The following is a 13,585-nucleotide window of genomic DNA, read 5'->3' as shown; positions in this document are numbered from 1 at the left end:
AATTTGTACCTTCTGAGGCTGTTACACAAAATTTATTTACTGTTAAAATAGGTTTTGTCAATTGGACTGAAGCCTAATTGTACTGTTAAACTGTCCTCTGCAAGTAAACGTGCCTGTTATTCCCAAGGGTCTCCCAAGCGTCAGGTAGAGCTTTCTCTGGCAAGTTCAGGCTAGCAGCCTACCACTGAGGTACACTTAACTTAGCCCTGTCAGTTATGCAAATACTAAGCACAGTTAAATCAGATTTCAAGTTCAAATTTTTGTATAGGAGCCACGTGTCCCATAATAAGTTGACTAACAAAATGCAAATTGTTTGCTTTTTATCTGTGATCTAACTTCTCGGTAAACTTGTGCAATATTTTAAATCCTGTCCTACTTCCTTAGATTTTATTTGTCATATTTCTCATTATTTAAGAAATGTGTTGAACTTTACTTCAAAAATGGGATTTTTTAATAGGTTTTTTTTCTGCACAAGTCTCAACCATGTCCTAGAACACTTCTGGAAAAGAAGAGCTGCCTAAGAAGCCATTGGCAGCCACACTCAAAGTCAAAAGAAGACCTGAGATAACCACCGAAAGCATACAGTCACCTTCCCACCTCACCCCACCTTTGAAGTCTGTGCAGATCTTAAAGGATACCAAGCTCCTTTGTTTCGTGAGAGCAAAAAGTAGCTGTATTCCCAGGACACAGAATGGCTGGGAGACATGAGATGGGAAATCTGAGAATTTTCCAGATCTGTGTTTTCTATCTTTTAATATTATCTATAATATAATACTATTATATTATATATATAATTGTAACTTATTATATATATTAATATATATGTTGAATAAAATATAATAATATCTTTTAATGTCCTCATCCTATCTACTGCTCCTGCAAGCTCTGCCTAGCAGGAGAGAAAAATGTACCTCTCTGGGGCAGCAGTGGCACGTGCAAATCCTGCTGCCAATGCTGTAGCTGCAGTTAGTACTGATGTATGAGCAAGTACGAGAAGTAATCGGGCCACAGCATCACAAAGCTTAACACAGATGGAAAGTTCTTCTTTTGCTCTCCCTTGATTCTGCAGCCCATCATTACCTCTGCCTATGGCCTATTTGGGTGTTGCTACATGGCTACCGTGAGAGCTGGTGACTTACTTGAGGAGCTGAGGGACTGCTGCAGAAATTAGTATGTTGCTGATTTATACTGGGAGGGATGTTGAAAAAAAGGTGTTCTCACGCAGAACAGTTACCAAGCTACTCCTTTATGCTGCAAATAAAAAAGAATAACAGGGGAATATCAGTTGGTTTATATCCTATCAGACATACGCTTGTATGCTTTTAAATATGTTTGGCAGGGTGGTGACTTTATCATTAAAGAGCTATTTCTGTCCTCCATGTCTGCAATTAGAGCTCAATAAGAAGTTTAAATCAAGCTCTTCAAGACATCAGCACTAGGGCTTTAATGCTTTCTAGATAAGTAATGCAGTCAATACATCAGTCTCAAAGGAGGTGAATGGCAAAGCATGAAGATACTGCTATGTGATAAAGCACAGGCAAGGAAACAAAACGCTCACGTGAGCGAGCATGAATATTAACACCTATGAACACATCTTGTGGATGAGCTGTCCTCTAGAGGAGATCTGAAGGAAAACCTCAAAAGGCCTTTCCTAGGATTTTAAGATAAAGGGAAGACTGAATTTTGTTATCCCATGGAAAATTAGTACAGCTGTGAGTGGCCTTTTGCTAATGGCCGTAAGTAAGAGCTGCTCCTTCCCTTTACTAATATAAAACCCATAATGTCAGCTGTCAATCTATGACTGGGGTTACACCAGTTCTGAGCCTCCAGCTGAACAAGTCAGGACAGAAATGAAAGCCATGCTGGGTCACCAGCAAGGCACAAAAATCAGTGGGAACCAACACTGGTGGAAATCAGGCCATGCAGATACCTAAACACAGACTGAGACATTTACCTTGAGGTCTCTTTTTTTTCCCAAAGCTGAACCACTGCTTCTTTACCTGAGCAACAAAAGGGATTAGAAAAGAACAACTTTATTTTGCCAATCCTATGTTGAGGAGGAGGATGTGAAGGGGAAAAGAAAGTCCTGCCCAAAGAAGTGCAGATCAAGGATTTGATGAAAATGTCCAGCAGATCCTGAGCAATGGGCAAATTCTAGCCAGCCAGAAGATCGGATGGATTAAATTTCTGCAAAGCTATTTGAAAGACAGCAACACGTTCTGCCGCCTAGATGTCTGGCAGTGAGGCAGCAGGGACTTCACAGAACTAAAGGTGGTTCCTGGTCTATGTGCTCTGTGGATGAGAAACTGACATTTCTTGAAGGACTGCTGGGGAGGTCTTGTAGCCAGCGGTGCTTCTGCAGCCAGAAGTCTGCAGAGCTTTGGTTATATTTTTCCACTTGCAGCCCTCACTTGATGTCGAGCAGCGGTTGTATAGGATAACCCTGTTTCATGGTATTGTTGGGGTTGTAACCAGCACAGCTCCTCTGTTCAAAGGAGCTGCAAATGTGCCTTTAAAAGCTTATGTTTGCTTTATGCACCACTGTTCCTATAGAAGATTGTGGATGTTAACTGACGCTTTTGTATCCTTTGAAAATACAATTAATTCACTGAAGCATTGCAAAGAACATATGGAATGGGAAAAATAAAATGGACTTCAAAGATAAAGAGTTACTCAACAGGTGAACAAAATAAAATTGACTTCGCAGGCACAGACTGATGAGAGGTTAAGTTAGCTGAGGCTAGAGGAGACAAAGACATTACATGGGCTGTATGAAATTCAGAGCAAGGTGAGGATTCAGACAACAAAAAAAGGGAAATCTTCAAGTAAGCACACAATTGAGCAGCAGGAAAAAGATGACAGTGTATGAGGTTTTCAACACTTCTGCAAGTGGCAGTACAGGTGGAAGCAGATGCCAAGCGTAGTGTCAGAGCATGACACTTCAGCAAAATTATATTCTGACTAATATAAAGACTAGAGATGAAAAAATGCGATCCAAATCCTTGTAGCCAAAGAGAAATTTCACCCTTAGCGTTCCAAGGAGGTTCAGAATGAATCAAAGGGAGTCAAGAAAGGAAGCTGGCTAAAGAAATTGAGCAGATCGTGGAAAATGTAGATGACATTAATTTGCATCAAGGTAATATCCAGTGTTGGGGCTAACAATGAAATTACTCAAAGGTTTAAAAAAAGGCAACAAAAGGGTTAAAAGGGGATCTATTTGGCACTGTGGACATAAAGACCACAAAAAGACTTAGCCTCTATTGCAATTTACTTCAACCACCTGCTCCACACACATACACGCACACACACCACAGCTCGGGCAGAAGCTGAAGATTAGAGATACGTCGATTCGTTGTACTCCTTTCTAGCTGAAGTACTGGGGATGAGCGTGAAAACAAGTGCCTGGGCTGCTTCTGCTACCAGCCAGGCAATGGGGCAGGTAATCTCTCTTCCTCCTCACATGTATCATTTATTCCCTAGATTTAAACACACACACCCCCCAACACCCACACAGTTTGTCCTGCTCACTAGAGACACAAATGACCAGAAGAGCCTCCACAGCCCGTTTCCCTCAGATGTTATCAGTGACTTGATTTCCCTCCTTACGGCTGCACACATGCTCTCATGAGCAAACAGCAACCTGAATACACCATTAACTTCTGATTGTGCTGAATGTAATTTATTGGGCAAAGTGTTTGAATAATGCTGTTGTTGTTGAATATATTCATCAAATAATCATTTCTGGCATTCAATGAGGTCTACAGAAGGCTGGCTAATGTGTATTGAGCAACGCGTCCATTGAAAAGCATAGCACTCAGAGAATTAGTTCACCTAGATTTCAATCAGCTTTGCTAATTTAATTACTTTAAAAGCAGAAAAGGTATCTTTGTGTAGAAGAAAATGGGGAAAAAAGTAAGAAAATGCAAGATCAAACTAAGTAGAGAGGAAGTGGGGAAAGCATTCAGAGTGTTAGGGGCACAAAGAGGGCAGGCAGCTTGGAGCTTGGGCAGCAGGCAAATTACAGGAAGAAGGTGCAGTATTATAGGAAATGGAGATGGAACGGTGAGAAATAACAGAAAGGACATGAGCTTGGGAATAGTATGAAGTCTGTACAAGCAAGCTGAATAATCCTCACATGCTGAGAAATGGAAAAACACTTTCTTATTCTGATACAAAGATTGCTAATGGGAGTATTTTGCTGCACCTACAACTTAGCTTTTTTTTTTTTTTTTTTTTTTTTTTCGGGAAGAAAGAGACCCATAAATTGTGGCAAAAATGATAAAGCAGAGAGTAAAAGTAGAAAATCACGGAGAAGAATATAGGATCATAAAAAAGCAGAGCTGGTAACAATCCTGAGAGTTCACCCTCCGTTGTTTTTGTTTTACAACCTAAAGCATCATTGCGGCTCTTTTTTGCTTTTTTTTAACACCAAGGATCATCTCAGTGTTACGAGGAAAAGAAAAAAAAATACTGCCACAGTGGGTTCCATAAACAACAAGGAACGAAATTTAGCTTCAGATGTTCATTCAGTAACTGCATTTTCCCCTTATTTTCTTTGGTTCCTGATACAAGGAACCATTTTATGGTCACTGAGTCTTTGCACTTGTTTCATGGACTACCCATGGAACAGATTTGGTTCATTCTCTGGCCCCAAGAAGGCTTGGTTGCGCTTGTACTGTTCCTGACAGTTCAGTCTGCTCTTAAACTGATGGAAGCTCCACTAGCCTCCCCACCCCAGCACAGTGCATCTCTTCCAGTGCTCTGCTACAGAAGAAGGGGGAGCAGGAAACCTCCTGGCTACACCAAGGTGCAGTGTAACTCCATTCTAAGTCACCCAACCAAGCGGCGTGTGCACCAGCTATCCAAACCGTTGCACATCTGTGATAGGAGCTGAAAAACTATTGCTACAAGTCACTAACCTTGCAGTGCCTTTGTTTCTTGTCCAACAGTGGGAGTGCCAGTGTAAGGCGATTTCCAGGCACTTGTGAAAGAGTCAACAAGAGAAAACAGAGAAGTCATAAAAATTAGCCTAGGTATTTATTTACCAACTAACTACGGGAAGGAAAAGACTAGATGCAAGAGAGCTTACTTGGTCATTTAGCACTAGACCAGAGCTGGTTGCTTTGGCCTTTACACCTGACTTTCACATAAGCTTCCACAGCAGCTGGGGACAAATCTCCTTCCTTTCTGGGCTTCAGGATCTTAGCTGCCAAACATTCACTTCTCTGAAAATATCACTTCTAAACTACATCTTCAGTAGGCTTTGTAACCTTAAGCAGGCTTGGCGTTCTTTTTTATAGCCAGTGATGGCAAAATCCCATCTTGTTTTGTACTTAGGGAAACCACAAACACCACTTAATAACCCAGCAGCTGCTGAGTGTGATGCTTTGCCAGCTGCTAATTGCTGCGGTCTCTCCTCTGCAGCAATGAATGGGTTTTGAGAGAGGGCAGACACAGTTCACTGTTTTCTTTGTTACTTTGGTAAACTATGTAATTAAAAAAAATTAAAGCCAAAATGACTTAATTTTTTTTTTAAGTCATGATGTCTGTATTTCGTCTACACAACTACTACTGCATTTCTCATCACCTTCACACCAAAGAGATAAGCCACCTCTCCCATACTCTTCCAATGTCAACAAAAAATCCCTCTACATCAAACGATCTTCAACATTAAGTATTACTGCTCCATTCAGGCTACTGTTGTAACATTTTCATCAACTTGTAAAAAAACTGAATTGACTAAGTCAGAAGATTTCCACTCGAACAAGTGATTGTCAATGGCCACATTACAGTTTGTAGCTCTTTAGTAGTTATAAAGTACTGTAATAACACAATGAAAATAGGATTATATCTGTGATTTATGCTGGCTGATGGGACACTTTCACGAGACTCTTATCAAGCCTGTTTGACATTAGAAAAACAACTTTTCGTTCGGTAAAACTGTTTTATAACAAGAAATGCTAACTTACCTGAGTCTCAGTGATCAGTTATAGCTGAACCCCAGCTTTCTAGTGGCATTAACAATCAACGATTCATTTCCGAGAAAGGGAGTTACTGCTCTAAGCCTTGAAAATGGAAACTGCTCGTCTCCTAGGTAATATAAACTAAACGAGTGAAACCTGATCACATCTCCTGGCACACTGTTCAAACCAGAACCATGATGTGTTTTGTATTATCAGAAAGATAGGAGGAAACTATGGCATTTGTTTAAAGTCGCAGGCTTTATCTGCATCTTTTGAGCATTCATCGGTATCAGCTCCAACGCTGCATGCTTTGTGCTTTCATGTTAGCAACTGCACAACCTGAAGGCATGCATGCTGGGGCGTCCAAAGCAGCGGACAATGATCAGTGACCCTCTATGAGACCCATGCAGCCTGTGCTCTTGCAAGCCAAGAAGTCACTTGAGCAAGTCAATCATGCATGAACGTGTGCAGAAGACTCCCTGCAAAGAGCCTGTCTTTCATATGCCATTCCTACGGGAAGGACCTGGAGGATCTGGGTAGCTCCCCATTTCAGATGCTGCTTCATTACTAACTTTTGTCTCATCCAGCTTACGCTGTCTCTTCAATATTAACTTTACTGCAATATCAAAACAGCAAAAAAGGCCTTCGTGATACACTTCTTGACTCATCACCCCTTTATAGTATGGCTTCTACATTTTTTTTCAGATAACTTTGTCCACGTGAAAAACTTGAAACCACTGTATGGAATTATGATAACCTTCTGAAATCAGGTAACTGACCTAAGTGCCTTAACTCCCACCCTGTTTCCTCTATGACATTTTACGTCAGATTTGCGTTTTGGGTGCTCTTTAGCAAGTAAATTGTCTGCTAAAGAAAAATATTCTTTAGGCACACATTATGCCTAACAGGCATATGTCCAGACAGGTCTTTCTATTAAAATTTTTAAATTACAGTGATTTCCTCAAGTTACTGAAGCCTGTTTTTTGTTACTAAAATGTATTTTGGTTACTGTACATGCTAATCAATTCCCGCATTGGACTTGGGACCTAAGACACTCCCCACCAGAAAGCCCATAACTTTATTTTTAATAACTAAGTAATGGAATAAGTTCATGCACTCCAAGGCTGAGCAGTTTGAGTTTCTTCTTTCTAAGCATTCTTCCTATGCAAGGAAGGCCACAGCAACCACAACTGAAAGCAGGTCTCCCTTTTCACCCTCCTTTTTGGAGATGCAGTCTTAGATTAGCTCCAGTTTTTCTTTAAACCCCATTCTAAGGTTATCTGGCTGTCCATTGTTGTAGTGAGCAAATTCAGTGCTGCACATGTTTTTCTGCTCTTCCTTTTTAGTAGAAACTAGCTTTTTATTTCCAGAGGGGATGCTTTGGGTTTTGATATTATTCTGTTCCCAGTCGGAAACAATTTGCCCACTCATTAATGAAAATAGAACACAACAAAGTGCCTTTTCCCTTCTGTATTTAATTCAGTTAAAAAGATTTATAAGCTTGATCAGTACTTGAAGAATAACAATTGCTTTAATCTTTGCCAGAAAGCATGGCCGGGTGATTGTTTGTCTCTCAGAGACACATCTGGCTAACAAGTGTTATAGAAGACATACACATAATGTTACGAAACACAGAGGAGTCACTCTAACAGATTTTTGTTTCTAAAATGCATATTGCCTTAAAACTGTTCTGGCTTGTCAGTGGTAGGGTCCCAACCACTCCATGCTGCTGTGTGAAAACTGCTTTCTTTCAATTGGAATTATACAAATGAGCAATATCACCTGAAAAGCAGAATAAGGGCTCTTGAGACTGACATGAGCCGAACAACAGGCGCACAGAAAGCTCTCAATGCCGCCTCTGTCTAGCTGGAGATCTGTTTGTTTCTTCTTCTGCATTTACGTCCTTAATACAGCAATACTGTTTCACATGCCTTAGCGCAATAACGGTTCCCCTCACTGTTAGCTGTAAGGGGGAGGGAGCACTTGTAATTCATAAGTTTTGTGTTCCTTTCTCCCCCGGTTTTGTTCAGGGGAAAAAAAAAAAGTCCCATTTGTCAACTCTAATTAAAATACCATAAAACTCACAGTGTATTGTAAAAATCAGGCAAAGCAGGAATGCAAATACAGACTACACATTCACATATGAAAACCCTAACAAACGCGTGGTGGAAGTGGCGCCTCTCACTACAAGTCATACCAGTGCTGAAGTCCCAGTGTTGATGCAAAAAGAATTATTTATTTTTTTTTTTTTTTTGTCCACAACAGCTTTGTAACTGTGTCTCTAAAGTAGGGGTAAGATTATCAGTAGCTTGAGGCATCCTATCTTTATTTTGAACACAATGTGAAGCTCTCTTCTTGTGCAGTACTTGAAATAAGCAGGAGCTGTGAGGTGAATCAGCAAAGACGTGGAGGCGCACTGCTGCTCCCCGGACTGCATTAGGCTGGCTAGCGCATGCTAACGACGTCTGCGGGACACAGCTTCAGGTTTGCTCTGTTCTCTGCAGAGGCTCTCCTGCAGCTCAAACAATGAGGGGATGTGAGTCTCAAGAATAAGCAGAAATTGCTATTAAGTTCTGAATGGCCATGGCATACAACACAATACCAAACGCAGAATCCCAAGGGAATTTATTTAAAAGAGAAATAAATCTCAGTAACAGCCTCAGGTCTGGAAAACGAAAGGGGTTTTTGCATGGTTACTTTTCAGGAGAGATATAGTAAGAGGGTGGGTGACTCAGAAATACCACAGATGTTTACAATTCTACCCTTTACAGAGTGTCTGCTATAAAAAGATGCCAGACAACTTTATCAGCCTTGATGGATTGAGCATTTAAACATCCTGTTGGGTCAGATGATAGCAACATAATATTCACATTAAAGATAAAATAAAATGCTTTCCCATAGTCATAAAGCAAAACTAGAGACAGTAAGGAGTCCAGGCTTTTCTTCACTGCAGAGTTAATCTGTTTAGCACCTGCTCAATGTATGCCAAGTACCACCATTCATGTCAAACCCCATTTCTAAGTCCTTCTCTGCTTCTCTTTCTACACATAAAGCCTTATCCCACAACTCTTGATATGAAGAATATTTTCTTTCCAGCCAATGGTGTTCTTTTAACTGCGTATGATTTCGTCCCCCACTAATGATGTCTGGGACTTACTTGTCCTTTGTAAAAAAGATGGGAACTGCTAGAGAACTAGCAGCAGTCCTTGCCGTCCTTATCAGGCAAATGTGTTCTGGCATAAATCCATCCTATTGCGACCTGGAAAATACTGTCACAACCCTGGCTGACTTTGGGTCAGAAGTTTTATCTTGCATGGATGGGGTCAGGTAATGACAGTAACTGCTTGGGAAGGGGTGCATGGGCTGGTAAGCAAGGGCACTTCTCAGTCTAATGATGTAAATCTTTTACATTCCCATATACAAGGTGTCAGTTACTTGGGAGCTGTATGCAGGTCTCCTACAGTACTGTAAAAACTCCCCCTTCCCTCAAGAAAACCAAGCTACCTTCCCAAAAACCAAGGCTCATGCAAAAACCTTTTACCAGCTTCTTTCAATTACACAAACATGAAAACAAATGCGAGCAGCAACCTTCACTCAGACGTGACTTTCTACTCCATAGTTTCCAAACAAAATCAGCTGTGTGGCATATGCTGCCAAAACAATAGCTACCAGATTAGCAGATGGTATGTCGTGAATGAAATGTTGACACAAAACCCAGATATACCACTCAATCCTCTCTTGACACCAAAATTTATTTCCCTACTATTTTTCTCACTTCGTGATATTTACACACGGCAAAAAAAAAAAATACAATTCTTTATATACTCCATCTGGATTTAGAAGGGACAAGCTAACCTGCAATATCCTATTAATCTGTCATTTTTTAAAAAATGCAGTTTGATTACTGCAAAAGAAAATGGAGCAAGTGGTTCTGAGAGTCTGTATATCTCTGTCCCCCTCTGCCTCCATGGCTGCAATAACCAGGCACCCCACCGAAGTCCCCTCGTATGCCCTGCGGACACAGGTAAGTGCGTGCCAGGGCACTGGGGTTACTGAGCCTGAAATACCCGTGTGCTGACCCCCGGCCTGCTGCAGCCAAGCCCCGCTAACGTCACCGCTCTCGTCTCAGCTCTGCCTACCTGATACCTAGCAGAGCACCACCGTGGGTCTCTCCCTACCCTCCAGGTATTGGCTTTTCTAAAAAGTTAAATTTCTACCCTATGTGGCTGAAACTGCCCGATGGCATCAAGGTCAGCAGGGGCAGCCAGGGAGGCTCGAGCAGGCAGACGCGATCGCACGGGCTTCCTTTCCTCCGGGCTCCAGGCAATTACATTAATTTTACTGTTTACAAATAATAGAAACCAAAACGCTGCTGCAAAGCAGCATTTACGTAACCAGGAGTTTCCAGACGCCTGAGACCTTGAGTTCAGATCTAAATACCAGAAATCGGGTGCTGAAATCGTAGCGTGTTTCCCTGCTGAGGTGGCCGCGCCGCAGCCCGGCCCGGCCCGGCCCGGCACACCGCTCCCGGGGCCAGCAGGCCGGGGTCCCCCCGCTCCCCTTTCTACATTCCCACACGTGAGCCACAAGTGCCGCCGGCCCCTTTGCCCAGGTCGGCGCTGGCCGGACGAGCCACTCGTGGCACAGCCGCGGGGCGCCTGCGGGCCACCGCCAGCGACCGCCCGCCACAGGGCCACCGCCTGCGCCGCGGGACGATGGGCCGGCCGCGCCTGCTCGGGCGCTGCGGGGCGGCTCTGAGGTGAGGCGCTCCGGCCCCCCGCACCGCCCCCTCATTACGCGGAGCTCTGAGGTGAGGTGAGGGGACCCCACCGCCCCGGCCCGGGGGGGGCACCTCGCCCCGCCGTTCGGAGGGGACGGGACGGGGCCCGGGCGCTCTCCCGCCCTTCCCGCCCCGCGCCGCCAGCCCCTCCCGCCCGCGCCGCCGGCCTCCGCCCAGGAGGGGGCGCACAGCGCAGGCCCGGCCTGTCCCGCCCCCCGCGGGGGGCCCGGTGCCGGCGCGGGGTGAGTGGCGGCGCGGGGCGGGGGGCGCGGGCGCGCGCGGCCGTTCGCGGTACCCGCCGCCTCCTGAGGCGTGGCGGCGGCCGGGCCTTGCTCGTTATGTCCCGGGCGTCCCCGCTGGGCATTTCCTCTGGGAAACTCCCCACCTCGTCCCCGGCTTAAAGCCAGTAGCGGCGTCGGGAGCTGGCCGGCCGCCCCGGGGGAGGTTTCTGCCCTTGCCCTCGCCGCCCCGGCGGTGTGTTGCTGCTCGGTGGCCGGTGCGGGGAAGCTGCTGGGGCCTCGGGTATAGGCTGGTGACGTGCCACCCTGTGCCTGGCAGCACCTTGTTCCCGTGGGGTCGCCTTCAGCTGCCCTGGCCTCCCTGCTGTGCCCGGGGCCGTGCCCGGGGGAGGCCCGTGGCGAGTGCTGGGCCGGGTTTGGGAGCCCTGGAGCCGGCGGGACAGGGGGTCCTTAGCACCGCGTCTCCTCAGCCCCTCATAACCGGGGTTAACCGCCGGTCTGTGTTGGGCACCTCTGTGTCTTGCAGTGAGTGTAAAAGTGAGACCTGAATCCCAGGGTGTCGGGGTAGGTGGGTAGAGCAGCAGCACTACAGCTGGGTGTGGGCTGGCCTGGCCTGTCACATGTGAGGTTTAGAAAAATGAAATAATGTTCCCTGGCATTGTCTTTTTCGCCAGTAGTCTGAAGACTGCTGCTCGGTGCACAGGTAGCTAAAGTGCTAGTCAAAGGCAAGTGAAAAAGCCCAAGCCCGTTATCAGGAGACTTAGATTTGCTGTGTCCGGTCCATGAGATTATTTGTAAGTGATATCTCAGCTCTTTGTTGCATCTCCAAAAGTTAGTTTTAGCATGCACAAAACTGACAAGATTGAAAATTGCTGTGCTTAAACTGGGAATATTAGGTAACACAAAAGGCAATCAATATATACACAAACTAAAACTCAGGCTGTAAGAAGACAAGCTGAGTGAAAACTTGTACCCACTGAATGTAGTTCTTTCAGGTTTTTAGGAAAAATGACACCTATTTTTCATTCTGTTCTTAGGAAGTATTCAACATCAATTAAAATGTCTTCTACCAAACCTCCAAACGAAAATGAAACACCCAAAGAGAGGAAACCAGGACTGAGGAGTGTTCAAACAACTATGCTGTTCCGAGCAGTGAACCCAGAGCTTTTCATTAAACCTGTAAGAGGCTCATTCTGAGAGAAACAAAATATGCTTGGAGTGACATAGTTGCTTTAAAATAATCATTGCAATTCTGTGTGCATTATGTAACCATCTCTCGTTATACAAACCAGTCGTAACTAAAAATATTTTTACTTTTTTTTTCCCCACTGTTCGTTAAGAGCTCAGAACATTACATGGTTTAATCTGGCTTTTATTTCACTTTTATATTGTCTGATTCTCTTCTGCCTAGCCAAGTTGCTTTCAGAAAGACTGTTTACAGGCATATTACCCATGTAATTTGACAGGTTAAGTAATAGGAGTCCTTTTTTTTATTTTTTATAATTAAATTTGTAATATATTACTATAAATATATATACAAATATATTATAAATTAAATTTAATATTTGAAAGAGAACAAAATGCAAGGGTTTTTATGTGAAAGGAGGGGATTTTTGGTAGCTTTTCAATATTTTGGGGTTTTCTTTTTCTTGCTTTTATAATTAAGTCAATGATACTCAGCTTTTATTTACACTTGCAGAACCCAGCAAGAGCGGATGAAATTTTGTGCATATAATAAAAGTAGATTTTGTGATAGTAATACATAATCTGTTTTAGTAATATAATCAAGGTTGCTTGGCAGAAGCAGAATGCATTGCCCTAGCAGAATATCCAGAAGAATTCTGTTAGAAGTTTGCAGTAGTTACCGTCGGTAATTGGTTTTGGCCTGTTCATTCGTGCTCAAGCAGCATTTGTGACCAGCAGAAGACAAGAGCACTGGGCAATGTGATGTTCTGTCTCCAGAAAGGGTCTTCTCTTTCCAAGGGAATTCCTTTTGCCATCAGGAAATCAAGTCTCCCCTCTTGTGGCTTTTCAAAGTAATTTGGATCAGTCTAGAAGAAGGCAATGTGCAGATCTCACAGTAGTTTACGGTTCACTTTCTAAGCTAAGATAGGAAAATGTAAAGTTTGTGTTGAAAGAAAAATGTTTTGACTAAAAATATGTGGGTTTTTTTTCTTGTCAGAACAAGCCTGTGATGGCATTTGGACTCATAGCAATTACCCTCTGCGTGGCCTACCTTGGTTATTTGCATGCAACTGTAGAGAATAAAAAGGACCTCTATGAAGCAATTGACAGTGAGGGGTCCAGGCATGTGAGGAGGAAAACTTCCAAGTGGGACTGAGGACTTAAAGAAAGGAAGTCAACAAATCAGTCGCCGAACTTTTCAAGGCAACACTATTTTTTCTCTGTCTATTGAAAGAATGTCTTTCTTGCTATTTAATCCAATTTAAGATCCTTTATAAAATGCTGTGCGCATACAAATAAATTGCAATTGAGATACATATGAACATAAAAGTGCTTTTAAGAATTGTTGTCTGTGATCTCCACAATATGTCAGAAGACAGGAAATTACCTCAGATGTGCAGTCAAGACTGCTAAGTGCC

The 13,585-nt window shown here is 43.6% G+C and overlaps 1 protein-coding gene across 3 annotated transcripts; it reads left to right on the top strand.

Moving 5' to 3' along the window:
• Positions 1 to 10,837: 10,837 nt before the first annotated feature.
• SMIM8 (small integral membrane protein 8) lies at positions 10,838 to 13,509 on the top strand. 3 transcript variants are annotated; one of them, XM_056344523.1, is made up of 3 exons: positions 10,838 to 10,985; positions 12,020 to 12,161; positions 13,165 to 13,509. In XM_056344523.1, the coding sequence occupies exons 2-3, from the start codon at positions 12,042 to 12,044 to the stop codon at positions 13,321 to 13,323; spliced, it is 279 nt and encodes a 92-aa protein (XP_056200498.1). In that variant the 5' UTR covers positions 10,838 to 10,985; positions 12,020 to 12,041; the 3' UTR covers positions 13,324 to 13,509. The 3 variants fall into 3 exon arrangements, with proteins under 3 accessions (XP_056200498.1, XP_056200500.1, XP_056200499.1); XM_056344525.1 differs by lacking the exon at positions 10,838 to 10,985 and adding an exon at positions 10,996 to 11,002; XM_056344524.1 differs by lacking the exon at positions 10,838 to 10,985 and adding an exon at positions 11,039 to 11,507.
• The last annotated feature ends 76 nt before the right edge of the window (positions 13,510 to 13,585 follow it).

Source organism: Falco biarmicus, chromosome 6, assembly GCF_023638135.1.
Source record: "Falco biarmicus isolate bFalBia1 chromosome 6, bFalBia1.pri, whole genome shotgun sequence".
Classification (NCBI taxonomy): Eukaryota; Metazoa; Chordata; class Aves; order Falconiformes; family Falconidae; genus Falco; species Falco biarmicus.
The sequence above is the reverse complement of the archived record's forward strand: the minus strand, read 5'-3'. Positions and strand labels throughout refer to the sequence as shown.